We start from the raw sequence: 11,788 nt of genomic DNA on the forward strand, positions 1-11,788 counted from the left end.
CTGAGTTTTAGGTGTGCAGGGTTTGACGTGATGTTGGCGTCACAGACGAGCTGCTGTGTGAAGATGAATCTGTTGAGAGTCGATGTTCCTTCATTGATCGTACTAGAAGAAAACTGATACTAATCCCAGTTCATGATTGATAATTGATCAGTTTCTACTGATTTTCCTGATGATTCAATAATTTCAGCTGTCGTCCACACTGAGGACAGAAGCTGTGATGTCAGTACACCAGGAACCAATCAGGTCTCTTTTTCACTGTCGAGCTGATTGATTTCTGTGAGTGAACAATTTATTGATTATCTGTTAATCTGCAAATTATCGTCTCAGTCAGTTGAAGCTCCTGAGGGTTGACATGGAGCCTTTAAATGTCCATTTTAATATTCACATGAAGAAAAGTTGAAGTGATAATCAGTTTCAGATCAATAGAAGAATTGATTGACTGGATAGCTTGTGATTGGAAGCAGCAGCGTGTCTGTGACTCGTCCGTCATGTTGAACAGATTTGATTCAGTGTTTGAGTTTTAATCTTGAAAGCCAAGATGCGCTCCTGTGTGTCAGTGTTTGATTGATTTGCAGTGAATTTCTCATTAATGTAGAAAATGACCCCTCAAGATTCGATCACTGAGGATCATTACACCCGAGTATTGATCTGAAAGTGTTGCCCCTAACGACTCGTCTCTGACAAACAGGCAACTGCAGCAGCGTCCCAAACACCTGAAGAAGAAGAAGTCCTGACTGACAATATAAGAACTGTTTTCTAGAAATTATCTGGACCTCATATGATTAATTGATTTAATTAATCTTCAGATTAAACAGCTGCGAAACTAAACAGTCATCACGTCATTGTGTTCACTTCTCCTGATGGACCGGTCCTGTTGTTGCAGGTTCTGGCTGTGATGAGCAGGTCATCATGATGATTATTTAAAAAAAGAAAAAAATAGAACCTGCCTTTCAAACTTCCATCGTGTGGACGGTGGCGAGAAGAGCTGAATGAGTAACGTGGAGATATTTTGAACCTGTTCAGACTGTTTTTGGCATTTTTGTTTGATAACAGACTAAAAATATAAGTTGATAATTGATGTTTTTTCTTTTCATGTTTTGGGGGAAAAGGCAGTGAGAAGTCAGCATCATGACATTAAACATCTGGTCTTTATTCAGAAAGGAGCAGCAGATAGTTCTGTCAGTGGACTAACGATCAGAGAGGTCACAGCTGGTTCTCCTCAGTGTTCAGATGTTCGTCCTCGCTCAGCTTCAGTGCTCACATTAAACCTTAAAGACGTCACGTCGTCGACTCTGAGCAGAAGTCTCCGATCAGAAGACGTGAGGAAACGTCACAAACTCAAACCTCAGTGGATCGACTGAGCTCAGCGTGTTCGTCCCGTCGTGTCACAATGGCGCCGGTTCACTCCAACACAGGAAGTCAAAGACTGCAGACAGTCAGTGACTGATGTCAGCTGATGTTTGGTGATCAATAACGTCACATTATTAAAGAACAGATTCAGACAGAAGATATGAAGCTACAGATGTTTCTGTGATTTTTATTTTTCTAATGCTTCCTCACTCATTCTGTCTCCTCACAGCTAAAATGACAAATATTAAATCAGTATTTAATGATCCCAGCGGCTCCAGTGCTTCTTCATCCTGTCCTCATTGATCATCAAGTCCTTGAATCTGTCTCCAGGTCCTTGAAATGTCTGAAATTAATCTTAGAAATATTTTTATAATTTTAATAATTTTAATTTTAATAATTTAAAGTGAAACAAAAAACTGATCTGCAGCAGGTTATCCTGATGTTATTGATCAGCTGACCAGTGTCAGTGCTGCACTGTGTTTAGCCTTTAGCCACGTTAGCAGCAGCAACTGCAACAAGTTGTTCTAACTTTGGTGTTCCTGTCTTTTCATCTGGCACCATCATCACAACAGAACCGCCCCCTGCCTCCGTTTGGTTGGGTTTAGTTCAGATTAAATTTATCAGGTGAACCAATCAGGGCTCCCTGCTAATTAGCATGCTAACATGCTCGGCTCAGAACGTGAACATGGTAAATGTACCTACTTTGTTAGCTTGCTAATGTTAGCATATATGTTTTAAGTGTCATTGTCAGTAATCAGAGTAAATTCTGCTGCTGCAGTTTAATTATAATAATTAAACTTTATTCATATGGAGATGATTGACAGTCTCAGCTGATGTTTGTTGTCTGTGTTATAGATTCTCTTCGTGTAGCTCTTTCTCAGTTCCAGTCCAGCAGGATGTTGGACGTGTTTGTCCCTCCGGCTGTCGTCCACAGTCTGGTCCAGGAGATGAGTTGAGTCCGATGTCGTCCGTCTCCACCAGGCCCTGCAGGTACTTGATGTACCTGATGGCGGCCCTCAGCGTCTCCACCTTGCTGAGACGTTTGTCGGCACTCTGTCCCGGCAGGTGCTCCCTCAGTTTGGCGTAGCCCTGGTTCACACACCTGACCCTCTGACGCTCGCGCTCGTTCCTCTTCTGGATGAACGCCGGCTCAAAGGGACACTCGTACACGCTGAAGTGTCCGTGGTGGTGGAAGGGGGACAGGTAGGGCAGCAGCGGGGGCCTGGGGCCCTTCAGAGGGTCCATGCTGGAAGGGTAGAGGAGGAAGGGGACGGAGGCGTGGTCACAGTGAGCAGCAGCAGGAGGCAGGCTGAAGCTCAGGTAAGAGGACGGAGAGAAGGTGGAGCTCATCATGTGACCTGACACCTGGAACACACCTGGAGGAGCAGCAGAGAGCTCAGTGAAGCTTCATCCTCCTCACCTGCACAGAGACAAGAGACATCACCAGAGACATCACCTGAGACAACACCTAAGACATCACCAGAGACATCACCTGAGACAACACCTAAGACATCACCAGAGACATCACCTGAGACAACACTCACAACCAATCAGATCGATCGATTATCACTTCTGATGTCAACATTCATCTGATTATCTTCATTATCACTGTTTTATTAATCTGATTGAACAAATCAGCTGTTTTCAGATGTTCTTCTCTGGCTCTGATGCAGCAAGTAATCTGTAAAGTAACTGTAACTAAAGTTTTCTAAGTAATGCAGTGGACTACAAAGTATTTTTCTTCAGAATGAAGTAGCAGAACGTGGAAATACTCCAGTGAAGTACAAATACCTCATAATTGTACTTGAGTAACTGGAGTAACTTCCAGCCTGACTGATCTCAGATCTGTGAGTTCATGAAAATAACATGTTAATAAAAACTGCTGTTGAAGCTGGAAACTGAAGCTAATAACAAATAAGAAACAAATGAGCTGTAACTAACGATCAGTACCACTGTTGATTAATGTGATTACCTCCTGGAGTAATCGATTAGTTGTTGATCTCTGAGACGTTTGAAACAGAAAGTGTTGCTGGTCGTTTTGTCCTCTGACGCCACAGACCTTCAGTTCACCATCACAGAGCTGCAGTTAGAGGAAAGACTGTCGGTCCTTCATAAATCAATCAAGCAGACGATGGAAAGATTTTGTAATTAATCAAACACCTGACGACTCGAGTGTACAGAGCAGTAATCAGAGTACAGATCGATGTGTGTGTGTGTGTGTGTGATGTTTCTTTGTCTCACCAGATGCTGCTGCTCCCGTCTGAGGCTGCACGCTGAAACACTGAAGCTTTACTTGCTTTTACATGCTGAAGCTCCGCCCCTCCAGGTGTGTGATGGGCCGTCAGGTAAGGACACACACACACACACAGACACACACACAGAGAGCAGTGGTGTGTCATGAATATAAAACATGAGATTGTTGAGCTTTATGAAATGATGGAAGATGAAACACACTGCTAACCCACTGAAGTGTGTGTGTGTGTGTGTGTGTGTGTGTGTGTGTGTGTGTGTGTGTGTGTGTGTGGGTGTGTGTGTGTGTGCCCAGACGTCAGGCTCTGTGAGGAGTAAAGCTGCTCTGTGGAACATCAAAGAGCATCGACACATAAAAATGAGTGTTTGCAGTTTCCTCTTCCTAAATCCTCCATTTCCAGATGAAAGGCGTCAGCGACACACACCCTTCCTGTCAGCCTCTCATCACACAGCACACACTGATGACTGTTTATACACACACACACGCACACACACACACACCTGTAACTTGAGCTGCTGTCTTACCTGAACATTCAGACCACTTGTGGACGACATCACACTTTATATAAAATCACTGAATATCAACAGCAACATTAGCTGACATCAGTGGTTAGTTGTTGGTTAGTTTTTGGTTTGTTGATTAGTTGTTGGTTGTTTGTTGGTTAGTTGTTGTTTGTTGGTTGTTTGTTGGTTAGTTGTTGGTTAGTTGTTGGTTGATTGTTGGTTGTCTGTTGGTTAGTTGTTGCTGTTTATTGGTCGTTTGTTGGTTAGTTGTTGTTGTTTGTTGGTCGTTTGTTGGTTAGTTGTTGGTTAGTTGTTGCAATACACAAAAACTATTGAACAGGTTTCCACTGAACTTCAGTGGAGGATGATCTCGGCCCAAAACAGACCTCATTAACTTCTGGTGCTGATCCAGGATCCATCTTTCTTTGTGAGACCGGATGTTTTTTCACACTTAAGTGAACTGAAGTTTGGATTTGGGTGATGCTGGCTGGCATCTGTTAGTGCAGTTTAAACTCTGGTTCTGTGGTTGTGGATACTACAGAGCAGTAGGTGTGATACTGAACCAGGGTGGATTGAATTAAAGGGGACTGTTGGGTCTTGGGGAGGTATGCACTCTACAGTGACGTCTCTGTATTCATTGTAGTCAGTCAGCAGGATTACAGAACAAACTGCTGGACCAGTGTTGATGAAACCTGGTAAATCAGTAAGAACACATGAGACCGTGGAGTGTTTCAGGACAGACTCGTTCCAGAACCACAAACACCACAGTCCAGTGGGCCAGAAACACAATGATGTCATCACTCGGAGTTCACACAATACTACTCAAAGAAACTTTTCACTGTTACAGCTGATCTGATCCAACATGACTTCATATTTACACTGGGGAGGATTCAGTGGCCTCTCTGGTGAAGACACGAGTCCTGTCTTAATGTCCACCAGTAACATCAGGACGCTGCAGTTGTTCAGTCCAACGTTTGTCCTCCAACAGCTCACAAGAGAAGCACTGAGGTCCTGAGGCAGCTGCAGGGACACACACACACACACACACATACACACAGTGCAGTTAAAGGACCATATGGACCAAAATATCAGATTATGTTCGTCCAAAAATAAATATGAAAAACGTGCGATGGTCTTCTGATTCAAGTTCTGGATTGCGAAACATCAGTATTCATCCACAACAACAGATGGCGCCAAATATGAGTCAAAGGACTGAAGTCCAGTCCCCTCAGCGCCTCACCAGCACTGCAGCCCAGAGGCCTGATAGGTGGAGAGGTGGAGGCTCAGAGGTGGAGCAGGCTGCTGTTCTGGTGTGACGGCTCGCTCTCCTTCAGGCTCCCTGCTGAGAGGCTCTGCATCCGCAAACATCACACTGTTGATTCTAATCAGCACTAATGAGACAATGAGTCCATATTTGGTATCTAGTTGGAGAGAGCTGAGGAATGAAGTGTTCTGTGTGACACAGTGATGTCTACATTACACTGCAAGTTCAGACTGACTATGATGCAACACCAAATGTACTGAAGTGGACTAAATGATGCTTTAATCAGAAACCAAAGAGTCCAGGGTTGGTCCAGAAACATCTAACTATTCCAAATAAACTCTATTGTTATGTAATATATATTCAGTTGGATGTCCTCAGGTGCCTGTTGTCCTTCAGGTTACAGCTGTTCGGTCCAAACCCGTTCAGTTCTCGTCACATCGTGACTTCTGCTCTGGATTTTCTGATCTGATTTCAGCAAACCTTTCGTTGATCTATGTACGAGTATTTACCTTCATTAAAATCTATTCTCCAAACATCAGACTGCATGGGTCTCTTCCTCTGGACAGACTCTGTACACACACCCAGCAGCCAATCTGTACTGTGTCCGACCTCGACCTCCCAGCTGTGAGTCCCTCAGTTAAAACCCTCAGATCCCAGGACAGACCAGCATCCCTCAAACCTCTCTGGATTATCAGGAAGCTGCCGTCTCTGTCCTCCTCTCACACTGCTCAGATCTTCAGACAGGATCCGGTTCAGCCCAGCAGTGTTTGGGTCCAGAACCACAGGAGTGTAGGAGACCATGTCCTTCATCTTGTTCCAGATGTTGAAGCTCAGGTTGCCCAGGTGTTTGGCCTGGTCTATCAGAGCTCCTGAGGGCAGCTGTGGATCCTCCAGCAGGGGGCGCTGCTGGACTCTTTCCACTGCAGCCTTGTAGTTGTGCAGGAATGAGACGTCTTCAGCTCTCAGCTGCTCCTCTGTGGCTCTGACTGTGTGTGAAAGAGCTGCTATCTCTCTGCTCAGAGCCTCCATCTTCTCCTTCATCATCTGACTCTTCTGCTCCTCTTCCTCCCTCAGTGCAGCCATCCTGGCCTCCTCTTCCTCTGCTAGAAACCGGTGCAGCTTCTTAAACTGATCCTTAATCTGCCTCTCTGTGTGTCGGGCCTGGACCTTCATGTGTTCTGCTGTCTGAACGAGCTTCACTGTAACTTCTTCAGGAACCTTTAACTTCTCCTTTAAAGGCTCCAGTTTCCTGAAGTTCCTTCTTGTGTTGTCGTGCAGCTTCACTGATGGGTCTGAATCTGTGGTTGGTGTGTTGTTCTGAGTCTCTGCAGACGAGACACACCGGCTGCTGATGGTCCAGACAGAAGAGTTGGAGTTCCTCAGAGTGCCGACAGCAGAGATCCTCTGAAGCTCTCTGGTCTTTCTCTCTTAAAGGGATAGTGCTCCCTTCTTAAAGGGTCAGTACACCAACTTCCTCGCAGATTAGTATTAACAAATGATGTTTGTAACCATGGTAATGAAAACACAATGAATGAATTAAAGCACTTTTAACTAGACATAACTGGATATGAGCCTATCAAGAAGTAGAGAACATTATGTCACACTGACAGGACAGGTCCACACACAGTTCTGGTGCCGCTGTGTCTGTGGGTCCAGTGAAGTGTGATGTTGGAGCCGAGCAGCTCCTCTCATTGTCACTGGGCCGAGGCTTAAGCAGAAGAATGCACTGTTGCAATGGATGAATAGAAGCACTAACAATAATAAGTGTGCGTGTTGCTTCAGATTCGTTCACTGCTGATATTCATTGTTGAGCTCAGCAAAAAGATTGACACAGATTCAACAGTCGGACGTCCAGCGGTTTCAGTGTGATCATGAAGCCTCGCTGCTGCCCCATTCACATGGAAATGTTAAGCTGCCTATTACCATATGGCAAACCATACGAGCTGCTGGGAGAGTGGGGGGGAAACTGGGACACACTCTTCCCAGTTGTCAGGTCTGAATGGTGTGAGTGAGTCTTTGTCCTGAGAGCAGCTGGAGGCTCCAGCGCCTGACATCACGCTTCCTCTCACCAAAACCTCTGAAGGTCTGAGGACACGAACCTCGTCCCTGTCAGGTCATGTTGAATGTCATGTTCACTCATACATATACATTGTGTGTGTGTGTGTGTGTGTGTGTGTGTGTACGTACGTATATGCACAACATGTATATAAGTTGATGAAGTCATCTCAGTCATCAGGTCCTGGTACCTCTATGTTCTGTATCATAGTCAACTAGACTTGTTTCACTTTGTTGAAGACAACCCACGTCTCATCGAAGAGGCTTCACTTCTAACTAAGTGGAGGAGCTGCAGTGTGGGAGTGTCCTTACACAGTGTGGGAATGTCCTTATACTCTTTCTCTGTGTTTGCATATATATATATATATATATATATATATATATATATATATATATATATATATATATATATATATATATATACACTTTTTTTATTGGGCCTGGCATGAAATCAGTTAAACCTGTCTGATAATTTTCTGGTTGGTTAAGCAGCTGAGGGCATCGTTAATCACTTTCAGCTGTATTGGTGTTCATGGAATTAACAACAGGTGCACCACAGTGGCAACAATTAGAAAACCCTCAAAACAGGACTGGTTTTACATGTGGAGGTCATTTCAAGTTTCTCCCTCTTGATCTTTTTTGGCGGATTTTTCACTCATGCTGGTTTTGGCTTGAGTAATTATCTCTACTGGCAGTATGAGGCGATTCCTTAACCCTACAGAAGTTGCACAGGTTGTCCAACTTCTCCAGGATGGCACATCCACACATGCTGCAGCAAGAAGGTTTAATGTGTCTCCCAGCACAATCTCCAGAACATGGAGGAGATTTCAGGAGACTGGTGGTTATTCTCGGAGAGCTGGACAGGGCCGTAGAAGGTCCTCAAGCCATCAGCAAGACCGATACCTGCGCCTTTGTGCAAGGCGGAACAGGCTGAGCACTGCTCGTGCCCTACAGAATGACCTCCAGAGGGCCACTGTTGTGAATGTCTCTACCCGAACAATCAGGAACAGACTTCATGAAGGCAGCCTGAGGGCCCGACGTCCTGTAGTGGGCCCTGTGCTCACTGCCCAGCACCGTGGAGCTCGACTGGCATTTGCTGAAGAACACCAGAATTGGCAAGTCCGCCACTGGCACCCTGTACTTTTCACAGACGAGAGCAGGTTCACCCTGAGCACCTGTGAGAGACGTGAAAGAGTCTGGAGAAGACAAGGAGAACGTTATGCTGCCTGCAACGTCGTTCAACATGACAGGTTTGGTGGTGGGTCAGTGATAGTCTGGGGAGGCATATCCATGGAGGGACGCACAGACCTCTACTGCCTAGGAAATGGTTCTCTGACTGCCATAAGGTATCGAGATGAAATCCTTCAACCCACTGTCAGACCCTACGCTGGTGCAGTAGGTCCTGGTTTCCTCCTAATGCACGACAATGCCCGGCCTCATGTGGCAAGAGTATGCAGGCAGTACCTGGAGGATGAAGGAATTGAAACAATTGAATGGCCTTCACGATCCCCTGACTTAAACCCAATAGGACATCTGTGGGACATTATGTTTCGGTCCATTAGGTGCCGCCAGGTTGCTCCTCAGACTGTACAACAGCTCAGGGATGCCCTCACACAGATCTGGGAGGAAATGCCACAAGACACCATCCGTCGTCTCATTAGGAGCATGCCGCGACGTTGTCAAGCATGCATACAAGCTTGTGGGGGCCACACAAGATACTGAAAAGCATTTTGAGTTGCAGAAATTAACTTTTTGAAAAAATGGACTAGCCTGCCACATCTTCATTTCACTCTGGTTTTAGGGTGTCTACACAATTGAGCCCTCTGTAGGCTGAAAACTTTTATTTCCATTAAAAGACTTGGCATCCTTTTGTTCCTAAGACATTGCCCTGTCGTTATTTGTATAGATATCCAACTTCATATTGAGATCTGATGTATCTAATGTGTTTCTTTAAAGTGCTCCTTTAATTTTTGTGAGCAGTGTATATATATGTAAATATATATATATATATATATATATATATATATATATATATATATATATATATATATATATGACTCATCACTTCCGTCACTTTCTGTTATTGCTGAAGATGTCAGGACTCCTGTTTCTGTTTGTTCTTGTGTCTGGTTTTTGGTTTCTTGTTTATGATTTACATCCTTGTATCATGTCTTGTGTTGTGTTTTTTCCATGTCTTGTGTGTCATGTGTTTGAATTTCCATGCCCTCATGTGTCCTTTAAGTTTCTCCTATGTTCTCCCCTCTGGCTCCCTCGGTCTGTTGTCTTGTTCCCTCCTGGTCTGTTCCTCTGTGCTCCTCCCCCTCATTATCACACCTGGCTTCCTTCCTCCTCTCTCCTCACCTGTGCCTCGTCATGTCATTTGTGTCTGTGTATTTAGTCTCTGTGTTTCCCCTCACTCTTTCTCTGGTCATTGTTTGCTGTTTTCTGTTATCTGTTAGTCGTTGCCTGTCCCATGCTCCTGTCCCGTTTGGTATGTCTTGGTTTTGAGTTTTCCATGTTTAAGTTGAACTTTGAATTTTGATTTGTACATTGTCTAGCTGTTTTCTTTTGCTACTTTGTCTTGTTCTTGGTTGTTACTTTGCCTTTTGCCCTGTTTTGTCTGCTTTTGTTTTTGTAATCAGCTTTTTAATAAAGCTCGCCTTTTGTTTTCCTTATCTTGCCTTCCGTGTGTACTGCATTTGGGTCCACCTTCCCTTCCATAGTCTTCCCTTTTTAAAACCCTAACCTGACAGAATGACCAGACCGTATAAAAGGGACCCTGCAGTTAATGGATTAGAGATAATCCGGTGGTACCAGGACTTTGTTACAAATCCCACCAGTAGGGCTCGTCAAATTGCCGCAAGCAAACTTTTTTTTTCAAGCTTATGACTCAACCAATGCCACAGCTCCAGCCTCAGCCCATGCCACAGCATCAACATAAGCCCATGCCACAGCCGAAATGTCTCCTTTCTGGGGAACCCGGCTTGCCTACAAAGTATCCCCAACGAGAAAGCGACGAGCCCGTCCACATCCTGACTCCCTGAAGTCAGGCTCAGGGGCCTCAGGCCATGCCTCAACTCCAGCCACAGCCAAGCTCCCAGCCCAGGCCTCAGCTCCAGCCACAGCCGAGCTCCCAGCCCAGGCCTCAGCCTCAGCCGAGCTCCCAGCCCAGGCCTCAGCCTCAGCCACAGCCGAGCTCCCAGCCCAGGCCTCAGCCTCAGCCACAGCCGAGCTCTCAGCCCAGGCCTCAGCCTCAGCCACAGCCGAGCTCCCAGCCCAGGCCTCAGTCTCAACCCCGTCGACACCTGCCAGTGGCCCCCAGTCGGCGTTCCGGTCGACACCTGCCAGTGGCCCCCAGTCGGCGTTCCGGTCGACACCTGCCAGTGGTCTTCAGTCGGCGGTCCAGATGGCGCCTGTTCCTGCACCTCGGTCGGAGGCCCGGCCGAGTCCCATGCCAAGCCCTGTGCCCGCACAGAAGATGTGTGGTAACAGACGTATGTGAGGTTTTATAGATCTGATTCTGAGCCGACACCTGTTCTGTGTGTCCACAGATTTAAAGGGATATAGGGAGCATAATGCATAATGACGGGCAGCAGCTTCAGAGGTGGGCTGCTGCTCTCAATGAGGCTGAAATGTGGGCATGAGGCACCGCTCACAGCTCCCACACATTCTTCAGGTCCATACACACACACACACACACACACTTCAGTGTGTTGGAATGTGTTTCCATCTGCATGTTGTTCGGTGACTCACTGCTCAGATATGCAGAGTGAAGAAAGGATGTGGCGGTGTCCCTGCAGCAGGACCATCTGCCTCCTCAGTCTCTCTCATGGTCATTGATGGTGTTAAGACGTCCACATGAGTCAGGAGTGTCCTGCATCGCTCGGGACAACCAGGCGTTCATCACCACGCTCACCGTTTCATCACAAACACACCCCTGTCCCTGCGGAGGGAAACAATGGCAGTGGTCCAAAAACTAAAACGTTTTTACAGTAAACACAATGTTAAGCTCAAGTAAACACAAATATATACCTTTTATTAATCATATCTTTAGCCATCAGTCACATCTGACTGTAGTGTTGTGACGTGGGCTGTTGATGTGTATCGAGCGACCAGCTGCAGAGATTCTAATGAATAAAATTTAGCTCGTCAGCTGAGGAGCTGCGTTAGCTGCAAATAAACTCAAAGTGCAATGATTTGAAGCTTGTGTTGAAACTAACCAGGGTACATATACAATAATGATATTAATACAATAACGATCAACATCTAATGTTAGTTACTTAGTACTCGCCTTTACTTTTACAATACAGAACTTCCTGCTCTTCACCTCCCAGACGGCAGCATTATTTACCATCCAGACTGTAA

The 11,788-nt window shown here is 45.7% G+C and overlaps 1 protein-coding gene across 3 annotated transcripts; it reads right to left on the reverse strand.

The window, feature by feature from the left end:
• Positions 1–2,073: 2,073 nt before the first annotated feature.
• On the reverse strand, positions 2,074–3,677 carry LOC119020751 (achaete-scute homolog 5-like). Of its 3 annotated transcripts, none has more exons than XM_037100327.1 (3): positions 3,592–3,677; positions 3,323–3,430; positions 2,074–2,770 (listed from the first exon to the last, which is right to left on the reverse strand). In XM_037100327.1, exon 3 carries the CDS (start codon positions 2,701–2,703, stop codon positions 2,200–2,202), a length of 504 nt encoding a protein of 167 aa, XP_036956222.1. In that variant the 5' UTR covers positions 2,704–2,770; positions 3,323–3,430; positions 3,592–3,677; the 3' UTR covers positions 2,074–2,199. The 3 variants fall into 3 exon arrangements, with proteins under 3 accessions (XP_036956222.1, XP_036956220.1, XP_036956221.1); XM_037100325.1 differs by having other exon boundaries at positions 3,323–3,448; positions 3,592–3,608; XM_037100326.1 differs by lacking the exons at positions 3,323–3,430; positions 3,592–3,677 and adding an exon at positions 2,891–3,078 and having other exon boundaries at positions 2,074–2,854.
• Between the last annotated feature and the right edge of the window lie 8,111 nt (positions 3,678–11,788).

The sequence above is a fragment of the Acanthopagrus latus genome, chromosome 6 (genome assembly GCF_904848185.1).
Source record: "Acanthopagrus latus isolate v.2019 chromosome 6, fAcaLat1.1, whole genome shotgun sequence".
NCBI lineage: Eukaryota > Metazoa > Chordata > Actinopteri > Spariformes > Sparidae > Acanthopagrus > Acanthopagrus latus.